At 49.2% G+C, this 27,055-nt stretch overlaps 1 protein-coding gene across 3 annotated transcripts in view; it reads right to left on the bottom strand.

Moving 5' to 3' along the window:
* Positions 1-27,055, bottom strand: part of SUPT6H (SPT6 homolog, histone chaperone and transcription elongation factor) — an 893,672-nt gene that overhangs the window by 694,105 nt on the left and 172,512 nt on the right. For all 3 annotated transcript variants that reach the window (XM_069226188.1, XM_069226189.1, XM_069226190.1), the window contains exon 12: positions 16,840-16,985. In XM_069226188.1, coding sequence (XP_069082289.1) covers positions 16,840-16,985 — 146 coding nt within the window. The remainder of the gene's footprint in view (positions 1-16,839; positions 16,986-27,055) is intronic.

Below are 27,055 nucleotides of genomic sequence, written 5' to 3'. Positions count from 1 at the left end.
CAGTTTGATGTGGGGTACTACAGACAGATCTAGCAGTGTTGTGTACCAGGGTTGTCTTGCCCACGTTGGTGCTATTAAAATGAGTTTGAGTTTGTTTTGACTCAATTTGTTTACTAGGTAAGGAAGGAGAGGGAGAGGAGGAAAAGCGTAAGCAAATATTCCTGACCAGTTCATCCATAGGGCATTGCCTTGGGATTGCTTGTGTGGGTATCTGGACGCGAAGTTTTGGCATTTTGCGTTCTCTTTTGTTGCAAATAAGTCTATTTGTGGTGTTCCCCAGAGTGTGAAGTAGGTGTTCAGAATCTGTGGGTGGATTTCCCATTCGTGGACTTGCTGGTGATCTCGAGAGAGATTGTCTGCCAGCTGATTCTGGATCCCCGGAATAAACTGTGCTATTAGACCAATTTGATGGTGGATTGCCCACTTCCATATTTTTTGAGCTAACAAGCTTAACTGCGTTGAATGTGTTCCTCCTTGTTTGTTTAGATAATACATCGTTGTCATGTTGTCTGTTTTGACAAGGATGTATTTGTGGGTTATGATTGGTGTAGGAAGTTGGCTCTGTATGTGCTATTTCAAAGTAAGGAATAGCATGCACAGAGTCCAAGGGTTCCCCTTAGAGGTAAAATAGTGGTAAAAATAGATAATACTAATGCTCTATTTTGTGGTAGTGTGGTCGAGCAGTAGGCTTATCCAAGGAGTAGTGTTAAGCATTTGTTGTACATACACATAGACAATAAATGAGGTACACACACTCAGAGACAAATCCAGCCAATAGGTTTTTGTATAGAAAAATATCTTTTCTTAGTTTATTTTAAGAACCACAGGTTCAAATTCTACATGTAATATCTCATTCGAAAGGTATTGCAGGTAAGTACTTTAGGAACTTCAAATCATCAAAATTGCATGTATACTTTTCAAGTTATTGACAAATAGCTGTTTTAAAAGTGGACACTTAGTGCAATTTTCACAGCTCCTGGGGGAGGTAAGTTTTTGTTAGTTTTACCAGGTAAGTAGGACACTTACAGGGTTCAGTTCTTGGTCCAAGGTAGCCCACCGTTGGGGGTTCAGAGCAACCCCAAAGTCACCACACCAGCAGCTCAGGGCCGGTCAGGTGCAGAGTTCAAAGTGGTGCCCAAAACACATAGGCTAGAATGGAGAGAAGGGGGTGCCCCGGTTCCGGTCCACTTGCAGGTAAGTACCCGCGTCTTCGGAGGGCAGACCAGGGGGGTTTTGTAGGGCACCGGGGGGGACACAGGTCCACACAGAAATTTCACCCTCAGCAGCGCGGGGGCGGCCGGGTGCAGTGTAGGAACAGGCGTCGGGTTCGCAGTGTTAGTCTATGAGAGATCTCGGGATCTCTTCAGCGCTGCAGGCAGGCAAGGGGGGGATTCCTCGGGGAAACCTCCACTTGGGCAAGGGAGAGGGACTCCTGGGGGTCACTTCTCCAGTGAAAGTCCGGTCCTTCAGGTCCTGGGGGCTGCGGGTGCAGGGTCTCTCCCAGGCGTCGGGACTTTAGGTTCAAAGAGTCGCGGTCAGGGGAAGCCTCGGGATTCCCTCTGCAGGCGGCGCTGTGGGGGCTCAGGGGGGACAGGTTTTGGTACTCACAGTATCAGAGTAGTCCTGGGGTCCCTCCTGAGGTGTTGGATCGCCACCAGCCGAGTCGGGGTCGCCGGGTGCAGTGTGGCAAGTCTCACGCTTCTTGCGGGGAGCTTGCAGGGTTCTTTAAAGCTGCTGGAAACAAAGTTGCAGCTTTTCTTGGAGCAGGTCCGCTGTCCTCGGGAGTTTCTTGTCTTTTCGAAGCAGGGGCAGTCCTCAGAGGATGTCGAGGTCGCTGGTCCCTTTGGAAGGCGTCGCTGGAGCAGGATCTTTGGAAGGCAGGAGACAGGCCGGTGAGTTTCTGGAGCCAAGGCAGTTGTCGTCTTCTGGTCTTCCGCTGCAGGGGTTTTCAGCTGGGCAGTCCTTCTTCTTGTAGTTGCAGGAATCTAATTTTCTAGGGTTCAGGGTAGCCCTTAAATACTAAATTTAAGGGCGTGTTTAGGTCTGGGGGGTTAGTAGCCAATGGCTACTAGCCCGGAGGGTGGGTACACCCTCTTTGTGCCTCCTCCCAAGGGGAGGGGGTCACAATCCTAACCCTATTGGGGGAATCCTCCATCTGCAAGATGGAGGATTTCTAAAAGTTAGAGTCACTTCAGCTCAGGACACCTTAGGGGCTGTCCTGACTGGCCAGTGACTCCTCCTTGTTGCTTTCTTTGTTCCCTCCAGCCTTGCCGCCAAAAGTGGGGGCCGTGGCCGGAGGGGGCGGGCAACTCCACTAAGCTGGAGTGCCCTGCTGGGCTGTGACAAAGGGGTGAGCCTTTGAGGCTCACCGCCAGGTGTCACAGCTCCTACCTGGGGGAGGTGTTAGCATCTCCACCCAGTGCAGGCTTTGTTACTGGCCTCAGAGTGACAAAGGCACTCTCCCCATGGGGCCAGCAACATGTCTCTAGTGTGGCAGGCTGCTGGAACTAGTCAGCCTACACAGATAGTTGGTTAAGTTTCAGGGGGCACCTCTAAGGTGCCCTCTGTGGTGTATTTTACAATCAAATGTACACTGGCATCAGTGTGCATTTATTGTGCTGAGAAGTTTGATACCAAACTTCCCAGTTTTCAGTGTAGCCATTATGGTGCTGTGGAGTTCGTGTAAAACAGACTCCCAGACCATATACTCTTATGGCTACCCTGCACTTACAACGTCTAAGGTTTTGCTTAGACACTGTAGGGGCACAGTGCTCATGCACTGGTACCCTCACCTATGGTATAGTGCACCCTGCCTTAGGGCTGTAAGGCCTGCTAGAGGGGTGTCTTATCTATACTGCATAGGCAGTGAGAGGCTGGCATGGCACCCTGAGGGGAGTGCCATGTCGACTTACTAATTTTGTTCTCACTAGCACACACAGGCTTGTAAGCAGTGTGGCTGTGCTGAGTGAGGGGTCTCTAGGGTGGCATAATGCATGCTGCAGCCCTTAGAGACCTTCCCTGGCATCAGGGCCCTTGGTACCAGAGGTACCAGTTACAAGGGACTTATCTGGATGCCAGGGTGTGCCAATTGTGGGATCAATGGTACATTTTAGGTGAAAGAACACTGGTGCTGGGGCCTGGTTAGCAGGGTCCCAGCACACTTCTCAGTCAAGTCAGCATCAGTATCAGGCAAAAAGTGGGGGGTAACTGCAACAGGGAGCCATTTCTTTACACAAGCCCCCCCCAGCCCACAGGCCAGGAGACTCAGCCAACGCTGGAAGAGTCTTCCTAGTCTGTCAGGCGAGGAAGAGTAGAGGAAATGGCTGGTTTGTTGCAGGGCCTACTCTGCCTTACATCCTCCTGTTCAGGTCATTCCCTCTGGGGAACTGACCCACTTCCACAGTGATAGGACCTAGTCTGAACTGCCTCTTGTCTGTGCTTTTTATGTCTTTACCCATTCTCTCTATTTTGAGGTCAGAGGTATCCACCTCTGCTAATCTTATCTTAGCCAGGGTCACCCCTAGCTTACCCAAAGAGGTTACCCAGAGCTGGAGTAACCCCACCATGACCAACAGGGTCAGGGGGCCTAACTTGTTATTTGGCATGGGGTCAGACCACCATGCCAAGGATAGTGCAGCCATAAAGGCTAACACCCAGCAGAGGCCACTGACAGCTGTCAGTGCCCAGAACCACACCTTTAGCTCTTCACCTACAAGGGAAGGGGCTAAGTTACAGGCTTCTTTGGGTTCAGGGTGCCTGTCTGCTGTATTAGAGTGGGGGGTTACCACATCTTGTAGTAAACACCCTTCTTCCACTCTTTCTTCTGTTAGCTGAGGAGCCACCCACTCAGGCTTAACAGTTGCCTGACTAGCCAGGACTTCTTGTGGGTCAGGTTGGACTTTATCAGAGCCATTTTTGGAGTTCTCCCCTACTGGAGCAGAATCTCCTTGGCTTGCTGGAACCTTGGCTAAAGGTTGTCCACCTTTCCTACTCTGTTTCCTTTTCTTTTTCTTATGGGGCCTACTTGCATTTACTGCAGAGGCAGGCACTCCAGAATCCTTGGGAGAGGACTGGCCCTGGACCAGTTCTTCTCTTAGGCTCTGACTAACCTCTGGGTAGTCATTTCCAATGAGACAATCAAGGGGGAGGTCTGTACTGACTACCACCCTTCTCCAGCTAAAAGTTCCACCCACTTCTATGGGCACAAGAGCCACAGGCCTATTAGTGACCCTGTCTGGGCTAACTCTTACTCTGGCCATCTCACCTGGGATGTACTGGTTTGAGAGTACCAGCCTGTCATGCACAATAGTGTGACTGGCACAAGTGTCTCTCAGGGCAGTGGTTGGGATTCCATTCACCAGTAGGTGGTGGAAGTGTCTACTTCCCTCTGGAATCTCCAACTCACCTGTTGGGCCCTGTTTCCAGTTGAAGGCGATGAAGACCTCCTCATCTGAGGAGTCATCTCCCATGGCTACACTGGTTACCCCTGGAATTTTGTTCTGGGGTTTGTTTTTGGGACAAGAAGTGTCCTTGGTGTGGTGCCCAGACTGTTTACAGTTGTGGCACCATGCCTTAGTGGCATCCCAGTTCTTACCCTGGTACCCACCTTTGTTTTGGGTTGTGTCTTGGGGCCCACCCACCTGTTCTGGTTTTTGGGGGCCTACAGAGGACTCTTTTTCTTTGTTTCTAGGGTCACCCACTTTCTCCTGGGGAGTTTTTGTAACCCCTTTCTTTTGGTCACCCCCAGTGGAAGTTTTGGTTACCCTAGTCTTGACCCAGTGGTCTGCCTTCTTTCCCAATTCTTGGGGAGAAATTGGACCTAGATCTACCAGATACTGATGCAACTTTTCATTGAAGCAGTTACTTAAAATGTGCTCTTTCATAAACAAATTATAAAGCCCAACATAGTCACACACTTCATTTCCAGTTAACCAACCATCTAGTGTTTTTACTGAGTAGTCTACAAAATCAACCCAGGTCTGGCTCGAGGATTTTTGAGCCCCCCTGAATCTAATTCTATACTCCTCAGTGGAGAATCCAAAGCCCTCAATCAGGGTACCCTTCATGAGGTCATAAGATTCTGCATCTTTTCCAGAGAGTGTGAGGAGTCTATCCCTACACTTTCCAGTGAACATTTCCCAAAGGAGAGCACCCCAGTGAGATCTGTTTACTTTTCTGGTTACACAAGCCCTCTCAAAAGCTGTGAACCATTTGGTGATGTCATCACCATCTTCATATTTTGTTACAATCCCTTTGGGGATTTTTAGGATGTCAGGAGAATCTCTGACCCTATTTAAGTTGCTGCCACCATCGATGGGACCTAGGCCCATCTCTTTTCTTTCCCTTTCTATGGCTAGGAGCTGCTTTTCCAAAGCCAATCTTTTGACCATCCTGGCTAACAGGGGGTCATCTTCACTGGAGTTATCCTCAGTGATTTCAGAGGTGTTGGTCTCTCCTGTGAGGGAACCAGCATCTCTGACTATTATTTTTGGAGTCAGGGTTTGAGGGACCCTGTTCTCCCTAGATAGGACTGGTAGGGGGGAATTTTCCTCCTGGTCACTATCCTCTTCCTCTGAGTTGCCACCCTCAGAGGGGTTGGCCTTTTCAAACTCTGCCAAAAGCTCCTGGAGCTGTATTTTGGTAGGTTTGGGGCCCATTGTTATTTTCTTTATTTTACAGAGTGACCTTAGCTCCCTCATCTTAAGATGGAGGTAAGGTGTGGTGTCGAGTTCCACCACAGTCACATCTGTGCTAGACATTTTGCTTCTAAAAGTTGGAATACTTTTTAAGAATCTACAACTGGTTCTAGAATCTAATTCAAACTTTTACAAACTTTTAAACTCTAAAAGAAATGCTAAACAGGATCTAACACAAGGCCCTAGCAGGTCTTTTAAGAATTTAGAAAACTTTTCAAATTGCAAAAATCAATTTCTAATGACAATTTTGGAATTTGTCGTGTGATCAGGTATTGGCTGAGTAGTCCAGCAAATGCAAAGTCTTGTACCCCACCGCTGATCCACCAATGTAGGAAGTTGGCTCTGTATGTGCTATTTCAAAGTAAGGAATAGCATGCACAGAGTCCAAGGGTTCCCCTTAGAGGTAAAATAGTGGTAAAAATAGATAATACTAATGCTCTATTTTGTGGTAGTGTGGTCGAGCAGTAGGCTTATCCAAGGAGTAGTGTTAAGCATTTGTTGTACATACACATAGACAATAAATGAGGTACACACACTCAGAGACAAATCCAGCCAATAGGTTTTTGTATAGAAAAATATCTTTTCTTAGTTTATTTTAAGAACCACAGGTTCAAATTCTACATGTAATATCTCATTCGAAAGGTATTGCAGGTAAGTACTTTAGGAACTTCAAATCATCAAAATTGCATGTATACTTTTCAAGTTATTGACAAATAGCTGTTTTAAAAGTGGACACTTAGTGCAATTTTCACAGCTCCTGGGGGAGGTAAGTTTTTGTTAGTTTTACCAGGTAAGTAGGACACTTACAGGGTTCAGTTCTTGGTCCAAGGTAGCCCACCGTTGGGGGTTCAGAGCAACCCCAAAGTCACCACACCAGCAGCTCAGGGCCGGTCAGGTGCAGAGTTCAAAGTGGTGCCCAAAACACATAGGCTAGAATGGAGAGAAGGGGGTGCCCCGGTTCCGGTCCACTTGCAGGTAAGTACCCGCGTCTTCGGAGGGCAGACCAGGGGGGTTTTGTAGGGCACCGGGGGGGACACAGGTCCACACAGAAATTTCACCCTCAGCAGCGCGGGGGCGGCCGGGTGCAGTGTAGGAACAGGCGTCGGGTTCGCAGTGTTAGTCTATGAGAGATCTCGGGATCTCTTCAGCGCTGCAGGCAGGCAAGGGGGGGATTCCTCGGGGAAACCTCCACTTGGGCAAGGGAGAGGGACTCCTGGGGGTCACTTCTCCAGTGAAAGTCCGGTCCTTCAGGTCCTGGGGGCTGCGGGTGCAGGGTCTCTCCCAGGCGTCGGGACTTTAGGTTCAAAGAGTCGCGGTCAGGGGAAGCCTCGGGATTCCCTCTGCAGGCGGCGCTGTGGGGGCTCAGGGGGGACAGGTTTTGGTACTCACAGTATCAGAGTAGTCCTGGGGTCCCTCCTGAGGTGTTGGATCGCCACCAGCCGAGTCGGGGTCGCCGGGTGCAGTGTGGCAAGTCTCACGCTTCTTGCGGGGAGCTTGCAGGGTTCTTTAAAGCTGCTGGAAACAAAGTTGCAGCTTTTCTTGGAGCAGGTCCGCTGTCCTCGGGAGTTTCTTGTCTTTTCGAAGCAGGGGCAGTCCTCAGAGGATGTCGAGGTCGCTGGTCCCTTTGGAAGGCGTCGCTGGAGCAGGATCTTTGGAAGGCAGGAGACAGGCCGGTGAGTTTCTGGAGCCAAGGCAGTTGTCGTCTTCTGGTCTTCCGCTGCAGGGGTTTTCAGCTGGGCAGTCCTTCTTCTTGTAGTTGCAGGAATCTAATTTTCTAGGGTTCAGGGTAGCCCTTAAATACTAAATTTAAGGGCGTGTTTAGGTCTGGGGGGTTAGTAGCCAATGGCTACTAGCCCTGAGGGTGGGTACACCCTCTTTGTGCCTCCTCCCAAGGGGAGGGGGTCACAATCCTAACCCTATTGGGGGAATCCTCCATCTGCAAGATGGAGGATTTCTAAAAGTTAGAGTCACTTCAGCTCAGGACACCTTAGGGGCTGTCCTGACTGGCCAGTGACTCCTCCTTGTTGCTTTCTTTGTTCCCTCCAGCCTTGCCGCCAAAAGTGGGGGCCGTGGCCGGAGGGGGCGGGCAACTCCACTAAGCTGGAGTGCCCTGCTGGGCTGTGACAAAGGGGTGAGCCTTTGAGGCTCACCGCCAGGTGTCACAGCTCCTACCTGGGGGAGGTGTTAGCATCTCCACCCAGTGCAGGCTTTGTTACTGGCCTCAGAGTGACAAAGGCACTCTCCCCATGGGGCCAGCAACATGTCTCTAGTGTGGCAGGCTGCTGGAACTAGTCAGCCTACACAGATAGTTGGTTAAGTTTCAGGGGGCACCTCTAAGGTGCCCTCTGTGGTGTATTTTACAATCAAATGTACACTGGCATCAGTGTGCATTTATTGTGCTGAGAAGTTTGATACCAAACTTCCCAGTTTTCAGTGTAGCCATTATGGTGCTGTGGAGTTCGTGTAAAACAGACTCCCAGACCATATACTCTTATGGCTACCCTGCACTTACAACGTCTAAGGTTTTGCTTAGACACTGTAGGGGCACAGTGCTCATGCACTGGTACCCTCACCTATGGTATAGTGCACCCTGCCTTAGGGCTGTAAGGCCTGCTAGAGGGGTGTCTTATCTATACTGCATAGGCAGTGAGAGGCTGGCATGGCACCCTGAGGGGAGTGCCATGTCGACTTACTAATTTTGTTCTCACTAGCACACACAGGCTTGTAAGCAGTGTGGCTGTGCTGAGTGAGGGGTCTCTAGGGTGGCATAATGCATGCTGCAGCCCTTAGAGACCTTCCCTGGCATCAGGGCCCTTGGTACCAGAGGTACCAGTTACAAGGGACTTATCTGGATGCCAGGGTGTGCCAATTGTGGGATCAATGGTACATTTTAGGTGAAAGAACACTGGTGCTGGGGCCTGGTTAGCAGGGTCCCAGCACACTTCTCAGTCAAGTCAGCATCAGTATCAGGCAAAAAGTGGGGGGTAACTGCAACAGGGAGCCATTTCTTTACAATTGGTTTGAAAGCTTTTAGAGCTTGAAAAACTGCTAATAATTCTAGATGATTTATATGCAGTTTTGTTTGATGTATGTTCCATTGTCCTCTTATGTTGTGTTGATTGAGATGTGCTCCCCACCCTGTCATGGAAGCATCTGTTGTTATTACGTACTGTGGCACTGGGTCTTGGAAAGGCCGCCCTATGTTTAAATTTATACTGTTCCACCATAGAAGCGAGAGGTAAGTTTGGCGGTCTAGCAACACCAGATCTAGAAGGTGACCCTGTGCTTGAGACCACTGTGAGGCTAGGCACTGTTGTAAGGGCCTCATGTGCAGTCTTGCGTTTGGGACAATGGCTATGCATGAGGACATCATGCCTAGGAGCTGTAGTATTGTTCTTGCTTGTATTGTTTGGTTTGGAGACATGTGTTGAATGACTCTGTTGAAATTGTGGATCCTTTGTGGAGTTGGCGTTGCTACTCCTTTTGTCGTGTCTATTATGGCTCCTAGATATTGCTGTACTTTGCTTGGCAGAATGTTTGATTTTGCAAAGTTGACGGTGAACCCTAGTTTGTAGAGGGTTTGTATGACTTGATTTGTGTGGTTTGAGCATTGTGTGAGCGAACTGGTTTTGATTAGCCAGTCGTCTAGATACGGGAACACATGTATTTGCTGCCTTCTGATGTGTGCAGCGACTACTGCTAGGCATTTTGTGAATACTCTTGGAGCGGTTGTTAAACCAAAAGGCAATACTTTGAATTGGTAATGTATTCCTTTGAATACAAACCTTAGATATTTCCTGTGTGATTGATGTATTGGTATATGGAAATATGCGTCCTTGAGGTCTAGGGTTGTCATGTAGTTGTGTTTTTTGAGCAATGGTAACACTTCTTGTAGTGTGACCATGTGAAAGTGGTCTGATTTGATGAATGTGTTTACTACTCTGAGGTCTAGAATTGGTCTCAGTGTTTCGTCCTTTTTTGGTATCAAGAAGTACAGTGAATAAACTCCTGTGTTTATTTGTGTGCTTGGTACTAATTCTATTGCATTTTTTTGCAGTAGTGCTTGAACTTCTATCTCTAGAAGCTGTGAATGGTATTTTGATAAATTTTGTGATTTTGGTGGTATGTCTGGGGGGAATTGCAGGAATTCTATGCAATAACCATGTTGGATAATTGCTAGGACCCATGTGTCTGTAGTTATTTTGTCCCATGCTTCGTAATATTGACGTATCCTCCCCCCCACTGGTGTTGTGCGGGAGGGGTGAGTGACGTGTGAGTCACTGCTTGTTGGTAGTGGTTTTGGGGCTTTGAAATCTTCCTCTATTCCTAGGGAATTGCCCCCCTCTATACTGGCCCCGAAAACCTCCCCTGTACTGTCCCTGGTAGGTGGGCGGTGCGGACTGTGAGGTGCTAGCTTGTGTGGCCTGACCCCGAAACCCTCCTCTAAAAGGTGTTTTGCGGAAGGTGTTATAAGATCCTCTGCTCTGCGGGGAGTAGAGTGCGCCCATGGCCTTGGCAGTGTCAGTGTCCTTCTTGAGCTTTTCTATGGCTGTGTCGACCTCCGGACCGAACAGAAGTTTTTCGTTGACTGGCATGTTAAGCACTGCCTGCTGAATTTCTGGCTTGAATCCAGACGCTCTGAGCCATGCGTGCCTACGGATGGTAACCGACGTATTAATGGTCCTTGCGGCTGTGTCTGCTGCATCCATGGAGGAGCGTATTTGATTGTTGGAAATGTTTTGACCCTCCTCAACAACCTGTTTTGCTCTTTTTTGCAGATCTTTTGGGAGATGTTCAATGAGATGCTGCATCTCATCCCAGTGGGCTCTGTCGTATCGCGCTAGCAGCGCTTGTGAATTTGCGATGCGCCACTGGTTTGCTGCTTGGACAGCAACCCTCTTCCCGGCTGCATCGAACTTCCTGCTTTCTTTATCTGGGGGAGGTGCATCCCCAGAAGTGTGTGAATTTGCCCGTTTTCTGGCAGCCCCTACCACCACAGAATCTGGTGGCAGCTGAGAGGTGATGAATACAGGGTCCGTAGGAGGCGCCTTATACTTTTTGTCCACCCTAGGCGTCACTGCCCTACTTTTAACTGGCTCCTTGAAAATGTCCTTTGCATGGCGTAGCATGCCTGGGAGCATCGGCAGGCTTTGGTAGGAGCTGTGGGTTGAAGAGAGGGTGTTAAATAAAAAATCATCCTCTACTTGTTCCGAGTGTAGTTCCACATTATGGAATAGTGCTGCTCTAGCCACCACTTGTGAGTAGGCTGTGCTGTCTTCCGGTGGTGATGGCCTAGTTGGGTATGTGTCTGGGCTGTTATCAGACACTGGTGCGTCGTACAAGTCCCACGCATCCTGATCTTGGTCATCGTGGCTCATGGCGGTGTGAGCTGGCGAATGGGACGGGGTGTAAGTTGGCGAAGCCGGAGTTACAGGTGGAGGCGAGGGAGGAGGTGTTACCTTTTGTGCTGTTTGTTGCTGAGGAGTAAACTGAAGCGTTCTCTTTCGTTTGACAGGTGGAAGGGTACTGATCTTCCCAGTCCCCTGCTGAATAAAGATACGCTTTTGCGTGTGATCCACGTCAGTGGATTGCAGTTCTTGTTCAAATCTATGTTTCTTCATTTGTGAAGACATAGAATGCTCTTCAGTATAGGAGCCTGAAACAGGGTCTGATGTCGCTTTTTTCGGCTCCGAAACCCCTGTTGATTGTTTTTTCGGCTCCGAGGTAACCTTCCTCTTTTTCTGTGCCGAAAATTCTTGGCCTCTATGGTCTTCGGCGCCACTGTCTCGGCGTAGATCCGTGTCGACACCGAACTCTCGGTGTCGATGCCTCTGTTTAGCACTCTCTCGTCCCGAGGAGGCTGCGTGCCGGTGTCTTGACCGAAGTCGCACGATCTCGACACTGAATGGGCCTTTTTCGGTGCCGATTGTTGGTCACCGAGAATTTGGGTGGAGCCATGGCCGGTTGGCAGTGGCGTCCCCTGGGCCTTCTTTCCTTTTTTAAGTTCTGATCTCGACGTCTTACTCACAGTTTTTGTAGAGTCTAGCTCGTCGGAGTCTGAATCCTGGATGGAAAAGGATTCCTCCTGTTCCTCTTCTGTCTCGAACTGTCGACGCTCCTTTGGCGTGGACGCCATCTGCAGTCTTCTCGCTCGACGGTCGCGCAGAGTTTTTCGGGACCGGAACGCCCGACAGGCCTCACAGGATTCTTCGCTGTGCTCGGGTGACAGGCACAGGTTACAGACAGAGTGTAGGTCCGTATAAGGATATTTGTTGTGGCATTCGGGGCAAAATCGAAACGGGGTCCGTTCCATCGGCATTGTTCTCCACGCAGTCGGGCCGACTAGGCCCCGACGGGGTGCCGAAATCTACCCCGAAGGGCACCGAAGCGCTTCGATGTTCAACGCGTCGTCGTATGTGTCTATCTCGAACCGGATCGCAACGATACCGTCGAAAATCTTCCGTTTTCAGCTATCTTTCCGTTCCGAAACTCGGAGCGACAGGAACACGTCCGAACCCGATGGCGGAAAGAAAACAATCGAAGATGGAGTCGACGCCCATGCGCAATGAGCACAGAAGGAGGAGTCACTCGGTCCCGTGACTCGAAAACACTTCTTCGAAGAAAAACAACTTGTAACACTCCGACCCAACACCAGATGGCGAGCTCATGCATACCATGTGTATCTACAGCGACAGATGCCATCGAACCTAAGATTTCTTTAAAAACTAAATAAATACTTGTTGGCTTGAAAAGGACTGCAATCTAGGGCAACTTGATCTGAATAACCCACATGCTTTCAGTGGCACTAAAACAAAACCTTTAAACAAGAGGAAGCTCCTGCTCAGCGGGGTTAAGTTTAGTGTAACTACTCGCAAATAAAAGTACCAACTGCTTTGGAATGTTTGTGCATCTTATCCCTGAATTTCAAAGTTTACATCACTAAACTGAGTCAACTAGCACATCAAAGTCATGGCAGTCAAACCTGCATCAAGTCACAATCACAAGGGGCACTTGCACCCACTAAGGCTTCTTTACAACTCCTGGAGTCTCAAGGCAGATCTACTCTGTAAAGAAATGGCTCCCTGTTGCAGTTACCCCCCACTTTTTGCCTGATACTGATGCTGACTTGACTGAGAAGAGTGCTGGGACCCTGCTAACCAGGCCCCAGCACCAGTGTTCCTTCACCTAAAATGTACTTTTGTATCCACAATTGGCAGACCCTGGCATCCAGATAAGTCCCTTGTAACTGGTACTTCTAGTACCAAGGGCCCTGATGCCAAGGAAGGTCTCTAAGGGCTGCAGCATGTCTTATGCCACCCTGGAGACCTCTCACTCAGCACAGACACACTGCTTGCCAGCTTGTGTGTGCTAGTGAGGACAAAACGAGTAAGTCGACATGGCACTCCCCTCAGGGTGCCATGCCAGCCTCTCACTGCCTATGCAGTATAGGTAAGACACCCCTCTAGCAGGCCTTACAGCCCTAAGGCAGGGTGCACTATACCATAGGTGAGGGTACCAGTGCATGAGCATGGTACCCCTACAGTGTCTAAACAAAAACCTTAGACATTGTAAGTACAGGGTAGCCATAAGAGTATATGGTCTGGGAGTCTGTCAAACACGAACTCCACGTAGCCATAATGGCTACACTGAAAACTGGGAAGTTTGGTATCAAACTTCTCAGCACAATAAATGCACACTGATGCCAGTGTACATTTTATTGTAAAATACACCACAGAGGGCACCTTAGAGGTGCCCCCTGAAACTTAACCGACTGTCTGTGTAGGCTGACTAGTTCCAGCAGCCTGCCACACCAGAGACATGTTGCTGGCCCCATGGGGAGAGTGCCTTTGTCACTCTGAGGCCAGTAACAAAGCCTGCACTGGGTGGAGATGCTAACACCTCCCCCAGGCAGGAGCTGTAACACCTGGCGGTGAGCCTCAAAGGCTCACCCCTTTGTCACAGCCCAGCAGGGCACTCCAGCTTAGTGGAGTTGCCCGCCCCCTCCGGCCACGGCCCCCACTTTTGGCGGCAAGGCTGGAGGGAACAAAGAAAGCAACAAGGAGGAGTCACTGGCCAGTCAGGACAGCCCCTAAGGTGTCCTGAGCTGAAGTGACTAACTTTTAGAAATCCTCCATCTTGCAGATGGAGGATTCCCCCAATAGGGTTAGGATTGTGACCCCCTCCCCTTGGGAGGAGGCACAAAGAGGGTGTACCCACCCTCAGGGCTAGTAGCCATTGGCTACTAACCCCCCAGACCTAAACACGCCCTTAAATTTAGTATTTAAGGGCTCCCCTGAACCTAAGAATTTAGATTTCCTGAACCTACAAAGAAGAAGGACTGCCTAGCTGAAAAACCCTGCAGAGGAAGAACAGAAGACACCAACTGCCTTGGCTCCAGAAACTCACCGGCCTGTCTCCTGCCTTCCAAAGAATCCTGCTCCAGCGACGCCTTCCAAGGGACCAGCGACCTCTGAATCCTCTGAGGACTGCCCTGCTTCGAAAAAGACAAGAAACTCCCGAGGACAGCGGACCTGCTCCAAAAAGACTGCAACTTTGTTTCAAGAAGCAGCTTTAAAGAACCCTGCAACTCCCCGCAAGAAGCGTGAGACTTGCAACACTGCACCCGGCGACCCCGACTCGGCTGGTGGAGAACCAACACCTCAGGGAGGACCCCCGGACTACTCTACGACTGTGAGTACCAAAACCTGTCCCCCCTGAGCCCCCACAGCGCCGCCTGCAGAGGGAATCCCGAGGCTTCCCCTGACCGCGACTCTCTGAAACCTAAGTCCCGACGCCTGGAAAAGACCCTGCACCCGCAGCCCCCAGGACCTGAAGGACCGGACTTTCACTGGAGAAGTGACCCCCAGGAGTCCCTCTCCCTTGCCCAAGTGGAGGTTTCCCCGAGGAAGCCCCCCCTTGCCTGCCTGCAGCGCTGAAGAGATCCCTTGATCTCTCATTGACTAACATTGCAAACCCGACGCTTGTTTCTACAGTGCACCCGGCCGCCCCGCGCTGCTGAGGGTGAAATTTCTGTGTGGGCTTGTGTCCCCCCCGGTGCCCTACAAAACCCCCCTGGTCTGCCCTCCGAAGACGCGGGTACTTACCTGCAAGCAGACCGGAACCGGGGCACCCCCTTCTCTCCATTCTAGCCTATGCGTTTTGGGCACCACTTTGAACTCTGCACCTGACCGGCCCTGAGCTGCTGGTGTGGTGACTTTGGGGTTGCTCTGAACCCCCAACGGTGGGGTACCTTGGACCAAGAACTGAACCCTGTAAGTGTCTTACTTACCTGGTAAAACTAACAAAAACTTACCCCCCCCAGGAACTGTGAAAATTGCACTAAGTGTCCACTTTTGAAATAGCTATTTGTGAATAACTTGAAAAGTATACATGCAATTGAAATGATTCAAAGTTCCTAATGTACTTACCTGCAATACCTTTCCAACAAGATATTACATGTTAAATTTGAACCTGTGGTTCTTAAAATAAACTAAGAAAAGATATTTTTCTATAACAAAACCTATTGGCTGGATTTGTCTCTGAGTGTGTGTACCTCATTTATTGTCTATGTGTATGTACAACAAATGCTTAACACTACTCCTTGGATAAGCCTACTGCTCGACCACACTACCACAAAATAGAGCATTAGTATTATCTATTTTTACCACTATTTTACCTCTAAGGGGAACCCTTGGACTCTGTGCATGCTATTCCTTACTTTGAAATAGCACATACAGAGCCAACTTCCTACATACTCGTATTGAAGTTCAGAACTGCCTCCATTAGTAATATGTTGTGTTTTGACCTAATGTACAATACCACATGCCAGAGCACAAAACCTCAGTCTTTGGTCTTAGCTTCCCACCACACAGCTTGACACATTAATTGGTTGTTCAGTTCTGCAAGCTTGAGCACCAATGGCTCAAACATTAATGTTCAAGCCATCTTACAAAGAACACACTGCTTCAGTGAAGGACAAAGTGTAATCAACCCTGCTGGGCTCATTCACATTTAACTCCAGAGATCACAAAGTGAATGTGGAGGGCTTTTGGCTCAATTTTTATATATAAATAAATATGGCGATTGTTGCTACTTTCACACCATAGGTTTTTGAACATTTCTACCAATTACTCCAACATCTTTCTCACTCCTGTCCACAGCAATACCGGAGTATGTAACCTTGAATTAATATGTTTTCATTAAATTGATTTGCACCAATTTGAGTTAGACCACTGTACATATACTCAACACCATAGCTGATAGAGTCTTGCTGCTTCAGTCATAATACCAAGAGTAAGTCATTCTTGAGAAAAACCTCTGCTGCGCATACTGTTTGGGCTTGGTGGGTGCTCTGTTAAGACAATCCACTGACCTCCCTCTACCCCAGCCCAACATTCCAATTCCAATCACTACTTATTTGAGAAATAAATGTAGGCAGTACAATTTAGAAGAAGTTACTGACTCTCAATCCTTGGAACCTTGGTTAAATCCATGAACACTGAGGATCTGTGCTTCCATGAGGAAAGCCAGAACCTTTATGTTAAGAGAAAATTGTGTTCATAAACATGATTTAACTAATTCAAATTAAGCATCTTTGTTTATTTTTATTTCATATTACAGTGAATTAAATAAAAAACTCAAATTATGTAACAAAATGTCTTTAGTGCGTTTTGAACACAGTTTTTCTTTTAAATAAAGACAAAATAACTACGCAGAAAAATCAGACAATGCAGATAATACCCAAGTTTTTTTCCACGGTCAGCTTCTGAGGTAATTCTGGAATGAGGTCTTCCCCCTCAGCAAAACATAGTTCTTAATATAATTAAATTAGTTGCAAAAGACAATTAATTTCTTGTTAAGGTGTTATGGATTCCCAAACCAAAATATAGATACTCAGTATCTGTTATTTCAGTGAAGATTCTAGGATTGGGAATACTGGGAACTAACAAAGTTTGCCTCACAAAATGACACGTCCTTTAAACACTCACTTTATCTACCTTAATAATTTAAAAATTGGTCGCAGGTTCTTGCCATTTACATATAGTTATATAAAAGGCAAAGATGTTTGTGGATAGATTTCAATAGCAAGAGAATGCATGATTTAGTTTAAACAACTGATAAATAAGAAAGAAATGATACCGACCTTCATCACCTTCCTCTCTGATGCGTTTCAGCTTCTTGCGACTGTTTTTGGCTGCATTCTGCATTTTCGGGATGTCTCGACCATAGTACAACAGAAAGTGATTGTAGACATCGTTCAGTTCCTCTGTGGATTGAACATCCTTGAGCCTAGAATTAAAAAAGTGATTAGTCAGTACCTAAATCCAGCTGCAATCAGATGCTAGCAATTGTCAGGAAATATGAGAGAGGCAGTGTTATGCCTCTTCTAGATATTACAGAGGAGTCAGTGGTTAATTGAAAGTATCTGCATGGCTACGTTGTTAAGTGCAGGTATTCCAGGGCCATAATATTATCCACATTATCCTCTTGGCTCACATGCTTTGAAGGCAAACACCAGGAAGTGCAGGGGTTTATAAACTCACATATACTACAACACAACAGAGAACACTCAATGAAATCTACAGTGAGTTTTCCCTCAGGAAAAATAAAGGACTTTATTTAATACATTTAAACGAACAGTTAAAAGTAACATACACAAATACCAGCTGGTGATAACACCTCCTAGGGCCCATAAAAATACACCAAATATTAGCCTAGCATCTTAGTGCTAATCACTAGATTTCAGCTAACAACATCACTGTTGCCAATGTTATCGTATATGTTTGAGTCAAATTGGAAATATTACCCAATAACCCAAAAATTGGAAATATTAAAGGACACTCTGCCCTAGTCTTTACCCCGAAGCTTTAGGAAGCAATGAATGTAGGTGTGAGGACTCTTGAACAAAGGCTAATCTCAGGTCAGCCTTAGATACCAAAATGGCGACATCACCACAATAAATAGTGTCCACCTGAACAGTAACCTAAAAGCCCCTCATACAAACTATGGCCCAATCCAGGAAAGCAAATTGTCTTCGCTGGGTGTCCTGAGGGTGAAGTCAATGGTGACCCCGGTGTAGGAAAGTGCCCCTTTTTGACATGGTCACCTCCACTTTTTGCTCACTGGACCGGAGTTTTTTTTCGGCTGAGGTGCACTGGGTTCCTGGTAAACATGTGCCTGTGCTCTTTCTCTAAAATGAGGTAAAATAGGTTACAATTGGCACCCAATCTAGTACCACTGTAAGTCTCTAGTAATTGGAATCCCTGGTGGCTGGGTACTAGAGAGGATCCCTCAGGTCTGCGCATGTATTGTGCCACCCTAAGGGACCCTAACCCCCTAAAAACAGCACACAGCCTGCCATCGCAGACTGTTTCATGGAGCAAGCCATGAGCAAAAAGACATGACACTCATTGTGTGCCATGCCCCACTCACTTTATCATCTAAGTACAAGTAACCCACCCCTACAGCAGGCCTTAGAGCCCCAAGGTAGGGTGCATTATACTTGATGTATGAACATATCTCCACGAGCATATATGCCCCAGTAATGCCTAGTTCAATTACTAGATGTTGCAAGTGAACAGGGAAGCCATCTTAAGATATGTACTGTAGACTTGTCATTAAGAGTTACCCAGCTACACAATGGCTTCATTGAAACCTATGGTGTTGGTATGAAACACCTTGCCTTTATAAATCCAGACTGATGCCAGATGCACCCAGAGGGCACCTTAGAGTTACCCTGTGAAACCCATTAGTCCTCTAGTGTGCTGGCTGATTGGTATCAACCAGCCTGCCTCCACAGACGTGTTTCTGACCCTGTGGAGGTGAAAGCCCATGTTCTCAGAGGCCACAAACAATGCTTCTTCCAGAAGAATGTATTATCACCTACTTCAGCAGGATGGCTAGTCAATCTGCATACCAAGGTAAGGGACTTCAATGTCGCTTCTGTCTTTGATATGCGACCCTGGCTTCCCCAGACCTGGGAGTTGCCACACCCCTTGCCCTGAGGCCCACTTGGCACCAGGACAGGTGGGAAACTAGCTATGCATGCAAGTGTGGTGCACAACCAGGCTAGTCACACCCCTACGTTGGCAGCCTGATGTGCTCCATGAAGTACAAGTCACTTGCCTTCCTTAACGAAATATCTGGTAGAGAAATATTCTAGTTGCAGATTCCTTACCTCAGAATTTCCCCCAGGCGTCAGACTGGATCAGGAGATTTTTCCTTCGAACAATGCCCTTGTACGTCGGTAGGTGGCATCGGTCGACTCTGTGGGCGTCCTAGTCGCCGTGATGACGTCAGGAGTAGTATAGACGCCGCCTTCGTGCAGTGACATCAGTTTCTTTTAACAACTTTCCACGCCAAAGCGTGGAGCCGCTAAGAACACAGATTGGTGCGCCAGAGCTAGTTGCAGATTACTTACCTTAGAATAGATACCCAAGCAATGCCATCCTCAGAGGTGGGCTGCGAACCAAGATCATACTAGGAAGTCCTGCAGGACCAAACGACCAAAGTACAGACCGGACTGTCCAGGCAGTAGTATTTAGCAAACGTGTGCAGGGACACCAACGTAGCTGCCTGGCAGATATCCAGGACAGGAACTCCGTGTGCCAACACAGTGGAAGGAGCAGGTGCTATGGTGGAATGAGCACGCAAGCCCTCAGGGGGTTGCTTCTCGGTCAAAGCGTTCCCTTTTTTCGCACTCACATACTTGGCAAAGAATTGATCGTAAACCCAGAAATCTTTAATATGATTAAGACAGAACGCCAACTTTCTTTTTGGGTCCAGACGTTTGAGTCTCCTGCTCATGAGAAAGATGTGGGGGTGCGTAGAAAGTAGGCAGGGTGAAGGATTGGCCTACATGAAATGGCGTAACCACCTTTGGAAGGAAGGAAGCCTTAGTGCTCAACACCACTTTGTCAGGGTGTACAGACAAGTATGGAGGTTTAGACGAAAGGGCTTGAAGCTCACTCACCCCGCGAGCAGAGGTGATGGCAACAAGAAAGACAGTTTTGAAGGTGAGGAACCGCAAGTGACAATTGTGTACTCCCTTTGACCCGATGCACATTAAATAAATAAGGACAAGATTGAGGTCCCACTGACGCACGATAAATGGAGTGGGAGGAAATAAATGGGTGAGGCCTTTTAGGAATCTACTCACAATAGGAGATTTAAAAAGTGAGGGCTGATCAGATAACCTAAGGAAAGCTGAAATGGCAGATAAATACCCTTTAAGGGTGCCCAAAGCAGAGCCCTGAGCCAAAGAAAGAATGAACAGAAGAACCTCGGATAGAGGGGCAGAGAGGGGATCAACAGATTTGTTGGTGCACCATGCCACAAATTTATACCAACAACAGGTGTATACAGTTTTGGTGTAGGGACGCCTGGCTGCCAAGATAATATCACAGACTTTGGGTGGAAGATCAAAAGTCAACTGTCGCCGCTCAATCTCCACGCATGAAGGCAGAGGTTGGACAGGTTCTGGTGAAGAACCGTCCCCTGTTGCTGAGACAGAAGATCCGCCCGAAGAGGCAGTCTGAGTAGAGGATCGATGGACATGCTCAATAGCTCTGGATACAAGACTCTCCGTGCCCAGTCCAGAGCCACGAAAATGACTTGGGCCCAGTGGTTCCTGATCTTCTTGAGAACTCTGGGCAGAAGTGGTATGGGCGAAAAGGAGGACAGAGTTCCACTCGAGACAAAGCGTCTCCGAGCGAGTGCCACCTTGGAAACTCCAATGCACAAAACAGCTGAAACTGCACGTTCGCTGTGGAGGCGAACAGATCTAACCAAGGCTCTCCCCACTGCTGAAAGAGGCCTTGTGCCACCTCTGGATGGAGACGCCATTCGTGATCAGCTGCGCATCAACAGCTGAGTTTGTCCACTCTTGCGTTGAGAACCCACCAGATGTTGAACCACCAGGGTAATGCCCCGATGTTCCAGCCATGTCCAGAGGTGTAGTGCCTCCTGACAAAGGGTCCAGGACCCTACTCCACCCTGTTTGTTGCAGTACCACATGGCGGTAATATTGTCCGTGAACACCTGCACTACTTTCCCCTTGAGAGAGGGAAGAAACGATTTTAACGCAAGCCTGATCGCCAGGAGCTCCAGAAGATTGATATGCAGCCCAGACTCCGCCGGAGACCAGAGGCCTCTGATCTCCACCACCCCCATGTGACCGCCCCAACCCAGAAGCGACACATCTGTCACTATGGATAGATCTGGCTGGGGAAGGGAGAGCGATCTTCTGTGGACACAATGCGGATTCGAAAGCCACCACTGCAGGTCTTTTTTCGCAGTCCCCTCCGAGATCTGGATCATGTCAGAGAGATTCACCTGATGCTGCGCCCACTGGGATATCAAGCGCCACTGCAGAGTCTGCATATGCCATCTAATATGTGTTACTAGCAGGATGCCATGAGGCCCAGTAGCCTCAGAGTCAGTCTCACCGAAACCTAAGACCGAGGCCGAAAGATCGGAATCATAGCCTGAATGTCTTGGAATCACTTTTCGGGAGAATGAGCCCGAATCTGCACTGTGTCCAGAACAGCTCCGATGAAGGGAACATCTGAGAGGGAGTCAGGTGTGACTTTAGCACGTTTATAGTGAACCCCAGCGTGTGCAGGAGATTTGGCGTAGTCTGAAGGTGGGAGACGACTTTCTGGGGCAAGTCTACCTTCAACAGCCAGTCGTCAAGGTAGGGAAAGACTGACACCTCTAACCTGTGCAGATGAGCTGCAACCACCGCCATCACTTTCATGAACACCCGAGGGGCACTGGTAGGGCCGGAGGGAAGCACGATAAACTGAAAGTGCGCTTGACCTACCACGAATCGTAGGTAACGTCGGTGGGCAGGGAGGATGGGGATCTGGATGTGGAAATAAGCATCCTCCAAGTCCAAAGCTACCATCCAGTCTCTTGAGTCCAAGGCAGACAGAACCTGAGCCAGGGTGAGCATTTTGAATTTATCCTTCTTGAAGTAGTTCAGGTCCCGAAGGTCTAGGATAGGACATAAGGCTTTGTCCATTTTCGGCACCAGAAAGTAGCGAGAATAACAACCATGACCTACTTCGGGCACAGGGACCTTCTCTATAGCTTCGTGGGCCAGGAGAACTGCGACTTCCTGGCAGAGAAGTGCCAAATGATCATCTAGAAGGTGACTGAAGGATGGAGGCATGGCTGGTGGAGCAGATTCGAAAGGGAGGGAGTAGCCCATTTAAACGATCTGCAAAACCCACCTGTCTGTAGTGATGGATTCCCAGTGGGGCAGGTGATGGCGACTCTTGCCACCAACTGGATGGGAGTGAGGGGATGGACTAGGAGGGTTTGGAGGCTGCAGCAGGGGCAGAGATGGACTGGGCAGACCTCTGGTTCCCTGTCCCACGCGGGATTCAGAGTCCCCGGCCACGCAGAGGCTGGACAGCATTGGAGGCATGGTGGCTGGGTGGAGCACGCAACAGGGAGCCCTTTCCGTGGCCACAAAAGGGGCGAAAACCAGACTGTGGGGGGCGTGGGGCTGAAGAAAGACCATGGGACCGAGCCGGAGCCCGACAACCCTTGAATCTCTCCAAGGCGAGTCTGTTTGTCTCCAAAGAGACTGGAGCCATCAAAGGGCATGTCCATGAGGGACTGTTGGAAATTGCCAGAAAAACGAGAAGTATTCAGCCAGGTGTGGCATCTCAAGGCCACCGTTGTAGCAACCGATCTGCCCAGAGAGTTGGTTGTGTCCAGCTCAAAACGGATTGTGAACTTCGCTGCATCTCTCTCATCGTTCACAGCTTGGGAGACAATAGCTCAGGACTCCACCGGTATATGTGGCAGGACTTGTGCAACCGTATCCCACAAAGAGTGGGTATAGCGGCCCAAAAGGCATGTGGTGTTCAGAGACTACAGCGTGAGACAGGAGGAAGAAAACAACTTCTTACCAAGCTGTTCCAGCCTTTTTGATTCCCTGTCCGGTGTGCGGAAGGGAATGCGCCTGAAAAATAGGAAGACTGGATGACAAGACTCTCAGGCGTGGGGCGTTGGGACAGGAGTTTTGGGTTGTTCGGAGCAGGCTGATGGCGGCGTGCGATAGTCCTATTCACAGGAGCACCTGTGTTGGGTTTGGACCAAGTACCCGAAAGGACATCGGTGACTGCTTCATCGAATGGCAAAAGGGGTTCTGATGTGGAAGCCCCAGGCTGAAGCACCTCTGTTAGGAGATTGGACCTGACCTCTACAGTACGAAGTTCAAGGACCAGGACCTCAACTGACCACCATACCATAAGTTGCTCCCTCCGCCGTAGCAACGGTAGAAGGAGGCAGCATGCCAGCATCTGCAGAAGTATCCAGACCACTGGCGTCGCCCAATTTCTGAGCCGAGTCCAAAGGTGGGACATCCTGGTATTCATAGGGGTCCAGGGACCCTACCAATCCTTCCCAGAATTCGTACCTATAGGAAAAAGGGTCCGAATCCGACTTGGAGCAAATAGGCCCCATCGAAGACAAAGGCGGCGTTGGCCAATGCCGCTCCGACAGAGTCATATGGGATACAGATCGGGTAGACGTTGATAGTGGGCACTACTGACGGGAGCATCGACAATCGACCCGGCGCCGGGGAAGGTCTCAAGGGTGCAACCAGCGACGGCAGGGACGTCGGTGGCCGAAGCTGAAGCCGCCGACGCAGAACACGAAGGCCCCTCAACTGAACCCCTGGGGCCCAAATGCGCCGTTTCGGGTTCGGTCCGCCCAAAGATGAGGCGCATGGCCTTAAGTTGGGCGGGGGTCACTCCGGCTCCGGGAAACTCAGTGAAGCGCGTAGCGGTCCCCGACACAGGCTCCGAGGACGGAGGCCTTGAGCATCAACGCTCTTCCTGCGTCGCATCAGCCAAGCGATGGGGCGAAGTCGGAGAGCGATGGGACTTCTTCTTCTTACCTGCACCCGAAGATTTAGAAGAAGAGGAGTGGTGATGGCTCTGCGAATAGTCCCGATACCTTCCTCTCGATCGAGACCGGGGACTTGCGCGGAGTTGAGTGCACTCTGAGCATGACTTCAGGTTGTGGTATCGCTCGAGACATCAGACAAACCCAATGCAGATCAGATACCGACATTGTGCGGTGACAGTCCTCGCAAGGCTTGAAAATGGTTTTTGGGGACATCCTCGACGCACTAAAATTCTCACAAAAACTCGACAAAGCGGTCAAAGTTGGTCAAAGAGAGACCAGGGTAACTGTTCTCCAGATCAGCGCATGGCACTGAAAGAAAAGAAATGACGCCACTGCATGAAGGCAGAGTCTATATACTAGTCCCGACGTCATCTCGACGCCCGCGGAGTCGACCGATGCCACCTACTGACGCGCAAGGGATTGCTTGAAGAAAAATCTCCAGGTCCAGTCTGACGCCTCGGGGAAATTCTAAGGTAAGGAATCTGCAACTAGAAGTCTCGGTCAGATATCCTAGCTTCAAGTCTATCCTATGTAGCCTGACAGCAGAAGCTTGAATTCCTGCTGCACAGAAATGTCAAGGTCATCCTGCTAACAGGAAGGAAAATCTGATTTCACATATTAAATAAGTCACCACTAAAGACACCCTACTGCCCACAAGATAGAGTGCATACTACTTAGAAGTGGTATGTTCCCCCACTGTCTAGGCCCAAAACGACATTGTCACAGATCAGGCTGTAGCTAGAACATAGCAAATGCAATGTTTAGATGTTACACTTTATTCTGTAATGTTTGACCTTTAGCAGCTACAGACTCTATTTAAAGCCTTCGTTTTAAATTTAATAATCTGGGAAATTTACATTTTAGAAAGTTAACTTTACCATGCATTAAGCTGCTGAAACCTAATTCGCATTTGCTCTCCAGCAACTGCCCGGCGTAATACTTCATCTGAATGAGGTGTTGTAGGAAGTTGGCTCTGTATATACTATTTTAAAGTAAGAAATAGTGTGCACAAAGTCCAAGGGTTCGCCTTAGAGGTAAGATAGTGGCAAAAGCAGATAATTCTAATGCTCTATTTTGTGGTAGTGTGGTCGAGCAGTAGGCTTATCAGAGGGTAGTGTTAAGCATTTGTTGTACACACGCAGGCAATAAAGGACGAACACACACTCAAAAACTTACTCCAGGCCAATAGGTTTTTATATTGAAAAATATATTTTCTTAGTTTATTTTAGGGACCACAGGTTCAAGATTTACAGTTAATACTTTAAATGTAAAGTACTACACTTAGATGCTTTAGGAACTTTGAATGAACACAATATCATGTACAGTCTTTGTAAAAATGGCAATAAGCTATTTCAAAAGTGGACACTGCAAAAATCAACAGTTCCTGGGGGAGGTAAGTAAATGTTCAGTTTACAGGTAAGTAAAACACTCACAAGTCTCAAAGTTGGGGCATAGGTAGCCCACCGTTGGGGGTTTAAGGCAACCCCAAAGTTACCACACCAGCAGCTCTGGGCCGGTCAGGTGCAGGGGTAAAAGAGGTGTCCAAAACACATAGGCTTCTAGGGAGAACAGGGGTGCCCCGGTTCCAATCTGCCAGCAGGTAAGTACTTGCGTCCTCAGGGGGCAGACCAGGGGTGTTTTGTAGGGCACGGGGGGGATGGTATGGAGAGAGAGAGGACACAAGAAGGCACAGAAAGTACACCCTCAGCGGCACAGGGACGGCCGGGTGCAGTGTGCCAACAGGCGTTGGGTTTTGTATAGGAAGTAATGGAGAGACCCGGGGGTCACTCTAGAGTTGCAGGCACGCACGGGGGGCACCTTGGGGCAGCCACCACCTGGGCTAGGCAGAGGGTCACCTGGGGGTCGCTCTTGCACTGGAGTTTGGTTCCTTCAGGTCTTGGGAGCTGCGGGTGCAGTGTTGGTTCCAGGCATCGGGCCCCTTGTTACAGGCAGTCACGGTGAGGAAGAGCCTCTGAATCCTCTCTGCAGGTGTCGCTGTGGGGGCTCAAGGGGGTGGGGGGTTCGGGGATCATCTCTGGTTACTCACAGGATCGCAGTCGCCGGGGAGTCCTCCCTGAGGTGTTGGTTTTCTGCAGGTCGAGCCGGGGGCGTCAGGTGCAGAGGGTGAAGTCTCACACTTCTGCCGGGAAACGTGAAGTCTTTGGAAGTTGCTTCTTTATTGCCACGAAATAGCTGGTGTTGAACAGAGCCGCTGTTCACAGGAGTTTCTTGGTCCTTGGGTGCAGGACAGTCCTCTGAGGCTTCGGAGGTCGCTGGTCCCTGTTGGATGTGTCACTGTTGCAGTTTCCTTCGAAGCTGGGAGACAGGCCGGTAGGGCTGGGGCCAAGGCAGTTGTCGTCTCTGTCTTCTCTGCAGGGCTTCAGGTCAGCAGTCCTTATTCTTGTTAAGGTTGCAGGAATCTGGTTTCCTAGGTTCTGGGGTGCCCCTAAATACTAGATTTAGGGGTGTGTTTAGGCCTGGTAGGGCAGTAGCCAATGGCTACTGCCCTGGAGGGTGGCTAGATCCTCTTTGTGCCTCCTCCCTGTGGGGAGGGGGGCACATCCCTAATCCAAAATCAAGGTGGAGGATTTCTAAAAGCAGGAGCCACCTCCGCTCAGGACACCTTAGGGGCTGTCCTGACTGGTGGGTGGCTCCTCCTTGTTTTTCTAACTATCTCTTCAGCATTGCCACCAAAAAGTGGGGGCAGTGGCCGGAGGGGCGGGCACCTCCACTAGCTGGGATGCCCTGTGGTGCTGTAACAAAAGGGGTGAGCCTTTGAGGCTCACCGCCAGGTGTTGCAGTTCCTGCAGGGGGAGGTGAGAAGCACCTCCACCCAGGACAGGCTTTGTTTCTGGCCACAGAGTGACAAAGACACTCTCCCCATGTGGCCAGCAACATGTCTGGTGTGTGGCAGGCTGGCAGAAACTAGTCAGCCTACTCTGGAAGTCGGGTTGGTATTCAGAGGGCACCTCTAAGGTGCCCTCTGGGTGTATGTTACAATAAATTGCGCACTGGCATCAGTGTGCATTTATTGTGCTGAGAAGGTTGATACCAAACTTCCCAGTTTTCAGTGTAGCCATTATGGAACTGTGGTGTTCGTGTCTGACAGACTCCCAGACCATATACTCTTATGGCTACCCTGCACTTACAATGTCTAAGGTTTTGCTTAGACTCTGTAGGAGCATAGTGCTCATGCACATATGCCCTCACCTGTGGTATAGTGCACCCTGCCTTAGGGCTGTAAGGCCTGCTCGAGGGGTGACTTACCTATGCCACAGGCAGTGCGAGGTTGGCATGGCACTCTGAGGGGAGTGCCATGTCGACTTAGTCGTTTTCTCCCCACCAGCACACACAAGCTGTGAGGCAGTGTGCATGCGCTGAGTGAGGGGTCCCCAGGGTGGCATAAGACATGCTGCAGCCCTTAGAGACCTTCC

This window comes from Pleurodeles waltl, chromosome 3_1, assembly GCF_031143425.1.
Source record: "Pleurodeles waltl isolate 20211129_DDA chromosome 3_1, aPleWal1.hap1.20221129, whole genome shotgun sequence".
In the NCBI taxonomy this organism is placed as follows: Eukaryota; Metazoa; Chordata; class Amphibia; order Caudata; family Salamandridae; genus Pleurodeles; species Pleurodeles waltl.
Note: the sequence above shows the minus strand (reverse complement) of the source record. Positions and strands in the feature narration are given on the sequence as shown.